Source organism: Salvia splendens, chromosome 11 (assembly GCF_004379255.2).
Source record: "Salvia splendens isolate huo1 chromosome 11, SspV2, whole genome shotgun sequence".
In the NCBI taxonomy this organism is placed as follows: Eukaryota; Viridiplantae; Streptophyta; class Magnoliopsida; order Lamiales; family Lamiaceae; genus Salvia; species Salvia splendens.
Genome location: NC_056042.1, coordinates 362,137 through 370,774, shown reverse-complemented (window position 1 = coordinate 370,774; position 8,638 = coordinate 362,137). Strand labels below are relative to the sequence as shown.

Here is an 8,638-nt window from a genome sequence, read left to right as displayed (position 1 = left end):
GAGAACCTCTCTCGCGCCCAGCACCCCCTCTGCATGACGTCTTCGCCGACCCAAACCTCTTGGGCGCTCGACGACCACGGCTTCGGTTTCTTGATTGTGTGGAATTCCAACGTTAAGGAGGACTATCCTTAACAGTTCCACACAGAGCTTGAGAGAGAAGTGAAGAGAGAGGAAGAAATGGGCTTTGAGATCTTAAGAAGCAATGGAAATAGTAGACCCTCTCGAAATCCTCGTCATCGTGTTATCCATTGCGACAGAGATAAGTTTAATCACTGCAAGAATCAAGGCATCAAACACCTTAATTCTCTCGTCTTCCATGGAGGTGGTGGCTACTTGGACGATACTAGCTCGTCTTACTGGGAGAGTTTTGAATCACTCAAAATACTTGACATGGAAGATTTTGGGGTGAAGACTTTATCAGAAACAACCGGTGCATTGATCGAGTTAAGATACCTGGGAGAAACTGCCCCACCTAGTGCGCCTCGAATTGCAGAATGCATACACTAGTCGACAAATGGTGATCCAACACAATGGGTTTCGTTGGCTTAAGGTCCTTCGTATCGGTGAGTTGTGTAATCTTAGAAATTTACATGTTCGAGAAGGTGAAATGTCGAAAGTCCAACCACTAGAAATCAAAAACTGTCCACATTTGGACACCCTCCCGGAAGAGATAGGGTTTATGATGTATCTTAGGAAATTTAAGATGGTTACTACAAAACACATTGCAACAAAGAGAAAAAAATTCAAGTCTAACCTCCAACATATTAGAGGTGGATATTAGTCCATGACATGTACTACCTTCGTCCCATTATAAGTAACCCATTTCCTTTTAGCAAAATCAACCTCGTTATTCTTTCTTACTTTATTCCTTTTTCTTTATTCTATCTTCACTAACTTATCAACAATATTTTTTTAATCCACATGCTGAAAAGAAATGTCTCACTTATAGCGGGATCTAGGGAGTAGTTGGTGATGTATTTGTTTCTACTTTCATATTCTTTTTGTTATAAGAAATGTCTTTCACTTTTTTCCCTTAATAATTCTAGGACTTTCTTGAAAAAAGAATGATATAGATATACTATATCTAATGAAATGTTAAAACAAAATTCACAAAGACCTATGCATGTGTCGATGTCTTCCAAGCGATAAAATAACAAATTATGTCATAATGTATAGAAATTATGTGGCATATTAATTATATGAATAACGGTTATTTTATTATTATGTATATTAAATTTGATATTTTGTATGAAAATATTAAATGAATTAAAATATGTATGTCGTTCGTTATGGGCGGTATGTCCCATTAAATGAATGTGGACACACAAAAATAAATGAGTATGGAACAATATTATAAATTTGCTTTATTTTACAAGAGAATGTCCTTTATATACTACTCCTATTTTATGTTTTCTCTTTCATTTACTTTATGATAATTCTGTATGGACGCACAGAAAAGTATGTTGATCTATAATACTCCTACGTCTACAAAATAATATCTCAATTTACTATTTAAGAATTTTCACATCTACAAATTAATATCTCAATTTACTATTTAAGAATTTTCACAGTTTAAAATCCTAACTTAAATTTTTTTTCGATGTTTGACAGCAGATCCCACACTCCATTAAATTTTTATACTCACGTTCTACTATAAATCTATACGAAAATATGACCTACATTCCACTAACTTAGTCGGTCACTACATATTTTTAAAACTCGTGTCATGTCAAGCAAGAACTATAAATCGTGGACGGAAGGAGTATCTTGTCAATTCAAAATGAAATACTCCATCTGTCCATGAAATATTGTCCAAGTTTGACTTGGCACGAGTTTTAAGAAATGTGAAGAAAAATGAGTTGAAAAAATAAGTGAAATAAGAGTCTTACATTTATATATTAGTTTTATAATATAATGTGAATGTAAAGAGTTAGTGGAAAGTGGGGATCCTTTAGTAAAAATAGAAAAAAAAAAGAAGCAAATTGAATAATTTTTTACGGATGGATCAAAATGACAAAATTAGATAATATTTCATAGACGGGTGAGTAGTAATTTTGACACTAATTTGAATGAAGATTCAGTTTTATCAGTTTTAAATCCATAGATCATTAAAATGGAGTATTATGGCCCATTACATAAAGTTGGATCAAAATTTTGGAAAAAATATTTTGGGCCTTCATTTTGCATAGCCTATTTATTTGGGCCAACTACCTAACACTAGTGTATTAGTCATTTCTAGTAATTCTATTATTCTTCAAAGTACACAATTGATTTGATGAATGTTTAAAATTTCATAAAACTAGATTCAATGAACCAGAACAGTTTCTAATGCTTCAAATTTCAAGAAGTTAATTTTAAATCATTGATCATCAAGCTCATTAAATCACCTCCTGTAAATTACTACTTAACATAATCCATCAATTATATTAGCTTCTTGAAATAAAAATATTTCACATACCCAAATAAAGTAATATAAATAAATATATGATACCCAAATAAAATTAATATGAATAAATAAATAAATGAAATCTCAGCATAGAATAAATGTGAATTCCAAAATAAACTTGGTGACAAAATTGCATTAAATGTGTATACTACTTTAGATCATCTGCTTCAAGCTCTCTCTCTTTTGGAATTAAATATTAAAAAAAGGAGAAAAGCTCATTAAAGATCTGCTTGTTCATTTTAGCTCCACACAGAGCTTGACAGAGAAGTGAAGAGAGAGAGAGAGAGAGAGAGATCAGTTGCTTTTCCCTCACTCACTACAAGCTTTACCTCATTTATACCTCGGACAGTCTTCTTCTTTTCCTTCTTTAGGGTTTTGTCCCAACCAAAAAATAACCTCAAGATCTCCTTCACCTTTTGTTTTAAGTTGCAATTTGCTTGTATTCAACTTAAAAGGGGGGGAAATTGAAAAAAGGGGTTGCAAATTTGGAGGTATGTGTGAATTGGGATGAACAAATTTGACATTTTTGGGGGATTTTGGGAGGGTGGGGGGTTGGGATGAGCTTGAGTGGTTAAGCTTCTTTCTTTTCTTGAAGCCCTTTGTTTTGGTAGTTCTATTTTAGGAAATAAAAATTGAGTCTTTTTTTCCTTCTTTTGGAATATGAGGTTGTCTTCTTCTTCTTCTTCAACTAATACTGGATTTAATGATCAGTCTGAGGAAGGTAGGCTCTATTGTTTGCTTTAATTCACATTGGGTTTGCTGTATTTTTCATGGGAATGCTTTATTTCAGCTTCTTTTTTCTGCTTGTTTTTTGGCAGGGGAGAAGAAATGCTTGAATTCGGAGCTGTGGCACGCTTGTGCCGGCCCTCTGGTGTCGCTTCCCCAGCTCGGGATCCGGGTGGTTTACTTCCCTCAAGGCCATAGTGAGCAGGTTTTGTGAAGAATTTTCGGTTTAAGTAGTGTTTATTTTAGCTGTGGAGCTGATATGTTTTATCCTTTAGGATATTGATGCCTGCTTTTTTCGATTTATTGTATATTTCTGAGCTTGCAGTTTATTGATGTAGTCGGAAAGTTTAATTGAATTTTATGTATAGAAAAGCCGATAGCTTAGTGTGATGCATAATCGATTATAGAGTAGTGGAACGATGAATTTTAAAGGATTTTAGACCGAATTGGAACCCCGTCACTTTGTGTTGCTTATGCAGTGAATTAGCTTGTATTTTCATTTTTCCCCCTTTTCCAAGTAATTGGTGAGTTGCACAATGCGATCTCTATGTTATTCTCGTAAATTTTACAATGACCTGTTCATGGAGCCTTTGTAGTTTTTTGCTCGAGGATACTATATTTGCTTTGGTGGACGTGCGACATTGGCAAACATTGATTGGGATTGCCTGAAATCGAACTTTTAAATTCGTTTTCTTGAAGTGTTATAGTCCTATGTCTTGATATATAACTGACTTATGATGATGGTGGTCTTCAGAACTAAGCTATCTTAGGGTTACATCAAATGTCGCATAATGTTTTGGTGGTATTTGTCCAGGTTTCCGCCTCTATCAACAAGGAAGTAGATGGCGCTATCCCTAACTATCCCGGCTTGCAACCGCAGCTAATATGCCAACTTCACAATGTTACCATGCACGTAAGTTGTGTACTACACCGTCATTGTATGCTTTTATATTTTAAAATCTTATCTAGAGCTTGGTTCTTGAAATCTTGATTTTCTATACTGCAGGCAGATGTTGAAACCGATGAAGTCTACGCTCAGATGACTCTGCAGCCACTTACCCCTGTAATAAACTTAGAATTATTTATATCCGTGTTCTTGATTTCGTTATTTTATTGTTCATTAGTTTGTCGTTTGCTATTTGGTTAGCAAGAGCAGAAGGACATATGCCTACTGCCGTCAGAACTCGGCACTCCAAGCAAACAGCCAACAAATTATTTCTGTAAGACGTTGACTGCTAGCGACACCAGCACTCATGGAGGATTTTCTGTCCCTCGTCGAGCAGCTGAAAAAGTTTTTCCTCCTCTTGTAGGTTTACTAGTGCCTCGCTATCCAGTTTTTTGGTCGTCGTGAATTTCTATATTTGAACTATGTATTTACTGCGTGTATAGGACTATTCTCAAACCCCTCCGGTTCAAGAATTAATCGCAAAGGATCTTCACGGCAACGAGTGGAAGTTCAGGCATATATTTCGAGGTGAGTTATCGGATATTTATTTGTACGAAATAACTTGTATAAAAAGGGGCGATGTGGACTTCTCTATGTTGTAGCTATTGTGACGGCCAACTTATGAAGCTGCAATCTCGTCTTTTCCAGGTCAGCCGAAGAGGCATCTCTTAACAACAGGTTGGAGCGTGTTTGTGAGTGCAAAGAGACTAGTTGCCGGAGATTCTGTTATTTTCATCTGGTATGCAGCTTTGTGCTCTTTACGCTTTGTCATTCGAGCTTTTGATCGATTTTTCTTAGCCTTAGATAATCAATAAAAGTTGCTGTTGGAAGGATAACATTCTAAATTTAGAAAATTCATACGTAGTGGATTAGATTTTTGTTGTTTCCATTTGTAACTACGGTCACGACTCTTTTTGTAGGAACGAGAACAACCAAATGTTTTTGGGGATTCGGCGTGCCAGTCGACCGCAAACTGTCATGCCTTCATCAGTGCTGTCGAGCGATAGTATGCACATTGGGCTTCTTGCTGCTGCTGCCCATGCTGCGGCTACGAATAGTCCGTTCACCATCTTCTACAATCCCAGGTAAATTTCCGCAACTGATTACCGTATTAGGCAATATCCAGCTTCAAATTCTTGGGTTTACAAATTTCAGGGCGAGTCCATCGGAGTTTGTGATACCTCTCGCAAAATATGCCAAAGCAGTTTATCATACGAGAGTTTCTGTGGGTATGCGCTTTAGGATGCTTTTTGAAACTGAAGAATCCAGTGTCCGGAGGTGCGTCTTTTCATTTTTTGTTTCATCCTCTTCCATTATGCAGATTTATTTTCATTATTGTATTTGTATACTTATATATTTTTCTTGAATTTGGGACTTTTAGGTATATGGGTACAATAACGGGTATCAGTGATTTGGATCCGGTTCGTTGGCCAAGCTCGCATTGGCGCTCGGTGAAGGTGTGGACATATCTAAGCTACTCTGATCTAATAATCAATTTAAAATTGGATAAATTTTTTTGAAGTTGTGGTGTCGTGTATTTTCGTTTTTAGGTCGGATGGGACGAGTCGACTGCAGGGGAGAGACAACCTAGAGTTTCATTGTGGGAGATCGAACCTCTGACAACTTTTCCCATGTACCCGTCTCCGTTCTCCCTCAGATTGAAGCGACCGTGGTCAGCTGGACTGCCGTCATTTCCTGGTCTGGTTTATCGACAGACTTTGAAAAGTTATGGCTTCCTTCTCCTTCAATCGAGCATTAATTTGATCCTGCTTTATTCATGTTTCGTCGTTCAGGTTTTAAAGATGGCGATATGGGTATGAATTTTCCGATGCCTTGGCTCCGTGGGGGTGTCGGAGATCAAGGCCTTCAGTCGCTAAATTTCCAGGGCGTATCCCCTTGGATGCTGCCGAGGCTAGACAATTCGAATCTCTGTGTACAACCCGATATTTACCAAGTAATGGCAGCCGCTGCAATGCAGGACACAGGGTCGTTAGATCCCTCGAAACTCCCCAATCAGTCCTTCCTGCAGTTTCAGCAAAACGCCCCCAACATTTCCGCTTCACTGCTACAGAATCAGATGCTGCAACAGCCCCACTCCCATCCGAGCTTCCTGCTGAACCTTCCGGAAAGCAGCGTCGTTTCTCAGGCTCAGATGTTGCATCAACAACTGCAGGGCCGTCATTCGTTTATCAATCATCTTCAGCAGCCGCTGACGCCTCAACAGCTGAATCCTCAATTTCAAGATCAGGTGATGAAAAAATCTATTCCGACTAGCTTGCAGATGGGATTGACTTCGGAATCTCAGTTCACGCCCGTGCAGGCCTTGTCGTCAACGAGCCAGCTACAGAACTTCTCCAACCTCATCGGAAATCATATGGCTTCGTCTAACAACTCTTCAATGCAAAGTATTCTAAGCTCATATTCCCGCAAAGGAACATCTCCGCACATGAACTTGAACGGACCTCATCCTCTCGTCTCTCATTCCCCGGCAAAACGAGTAGCGTTAGACCCGCAGCTTCCTTCCAAGGTTTCTCAGTTCGGAGTGCCCCATCTGGAAGAGCTGGTGACGCCTAATTCCAAGGTCTCGGACCTTTCGGCTTTGCTGCCTCCGTTCCATGGTAAAGAATTTTTGGATTTCCAAGGTGTGGCAAATTCTCACAACAATCTGATGTTCGGAGTAGGTACGGATTCGTCAGCTAATATGCAGTCCAGTATGGCTAACCTTAGAAACAGCGGAAATGAGAACGAGTCGTTGTCAATGGCATATGCGAACCCCACATTTCCAAGTGGCTCAGGCACTGAATTTCCTCTCAACTCGGACATGACTTCCTCCAGTTGTGTAGATGAGTCGGGTTACATGCAGTCCTCGGAAAACGTGGACCAAACAAACCTGACATCGAGAGCCTTTGTAAAGGTGAGTAGCATGAGGTGCACATTGTCTTCTTCTCGATCAATGTGATCCAACTGCTGCTGATTTACATATTTTTTAATGTTATAGGTTCACAAGTCGGGGTCTTTCGGGCGGTCACTCGATATCTCCAAATTCAGCAGCTATTCTGAGCTGCGGAGCGAGCTTGCTCGCATGTTTGGACTCGAGGGCTTGTTGGAAGATCCTCAGAGATCAGGCTGGCAGCTTGTATTCGTTGACCGAGAGAACGATATTCTTCTCCTCGGCGATGATCCTTGGCAGTAAGTGTAACCATCTCTCTTGACACTGCTTCGGTTATCGTATGATATTTCCATTCGTATTTGGTGCGTGTCACTCGTCTGTTAAAGATTTGATTACCTACGCTCGTCTGTTATAGTCTGCGAATCACATAAAAGAGTGATTAGCCGGAATAGGTGGGACTCAAAATTGCGTCTTTTGACCAAAAATTCACCCACTCCACCACTAAGCCGCCTCGGGATTACATTCTATGGAGCCTTTACATTCTACATTTTCGTGTTTCTTGACAACCTAAGCATCTAGTCGTTTGTATCGCAGGGAATTCGTGAACAGCGTGTGGTACATCAAGATACTGTCGCCTCTTGAAGTGCAGCAAATGGGCAAAGAGGGCCTCGATCTTCCAGATTCGGCCCAAAATCATCTGCTCTCCCCCAGCAGCAACAGCTGCGACGACTACATGAGCAGGAAGGACTCCAGAAGTGGCTTAAACGGCATACCATCCGTAGGGTCTCTCGAATACTAATGGAAATCTTGCTACGTGCCCATCGTGCTCATCGTCCTTCTCCCTGGCCTTACCTGAAAAGGCCGATGGTATGTGATCTTGCTGTATGTATATTATATGGTGAATCCTTGTCTTCTTAGGGCTACTCTGTAAGAATTTTAAGAACATTTATTGCAATATGAAATGAGGAAAAATGTTGACTTTTATTGCTATATAGATACAGATGTTTTTGATTATTTGTAATCAAATGGTTAGATCTCAAAAATGGTTTATATCTTTGATTGATTGATATATGTATATGGAAAAAATGAATTTGGTGAAGTTGAAAAACATTATGGATTAAAATGCCTGCTTAAAGGGTACTAAATCTCTATTTATAGGTTTTTTATTCCTTTCTTATTTCTTATATTAAGTACTATATATCTAAAATAAATTAAAATTTTGAGAGTGTTGGTTGATGGGCTTTGACACATTACATGTCACATTTTAAGGTAGCCATTTTACAACAAGAGGGTAGCTAATCCATTGGATTCATATTCATTCTATGGTGTTGGGTTGTTCAAGAATAAATATTTAGAGAGGATAGTGATAAAATGCAAACTCTAAATATTGTACAAACTCCAAACTGTGATTTGGACCGTTAGAAAATTTCAACAGATGACAAAATAATAGTAATAAAAAATGTTAACATAATGTCAACACAACAGCAACCTATCAATGCTATCATTCTCATCTTCACCATGCAGCCGCATGTACACTCCCATGCACGTCATCCACACACAAACTCAGCCATGAAGTCAAGAAGAGTTAGTTGATGAGTTTGTTTCAGAGTTAGTTAAATGACAGCTGGCG

General features: G+C 38.8%; 1 protein-coding gene across 2 annotated transcripts; it reads left to right on the top strand.

Annotated features, from left to right (window-relative positions):
* Positions 1 to 2,612: 2,612 nt before the first annotated feature.
* LOC121755504 (auxin response factor 6-like) lies at positions 2,613 to 8,000 on the top strand. Of its 2 annotated transcripts, none has more exons than XM_042150801.1 (14): positions 2,613 to 3,167; positions 3,265 to 3,377; positions 3,987 to 4,085; positions 4,179 to 4,235; positions 4,329 to 4,478; positions 4,562 to 4,646; positions 4,767 to 4,857; positions 5,039 to 5,203; positions 5,274 to 5,396; positions 5,500 to 5,575; positions 5,669 to 5,816; positions 5,912 to 7,032; positions 7,117 to 7,307; positions 7,603 to 8,000. In XM_042150801.1, the coding sequence occupies exons 1-14, from the start codon at positions 3,107 to 3,109 to the stop codon at positions 7,805 to 7,807; spliced, it is 2,685 nt and encodes an 894-aa protein (XP_042006735.1). In that variant the 5' UTR covers positions 2,613 to 3,106; the 3' UTR covers positions 7,808 to 8,000. The 2 variants fall into 2 exon arrangements, with proteins under 2 accessions (XP_042006735.1, XP_042006734.1); XM_042150800.1 differs by having other exon boundaries at positions 2,614 to 3,167; positions 4,320 to 4,478.
* The last annotated feature ends 638 nt before the right edge of the window (positions 8,001 to 8,638 follow it).

Coding starts and splice junctions, on each gene's coding strand:
- LOC121755504 (XM_042150800.1), top strand. CDS start 3,107: ATGAGGTTGTCTTCTTCTTCTTCTTCAACTAATACTGGATTTAATGAT. Junction 5,204..5,273: donor ACCATCTTCTACAATCCCAG/GTAAATTTCCGC, acceptor TACAAATTTCAG/GGCGAGTCCATCGGAGTTTG. Junction 7,308..7,602: donor CTCGGCGATGATCCTTGGCA/GTAAGTGTAACC, acceptor TTTGTATCGCAG/GGAATTCGTGAACAGCGTGT.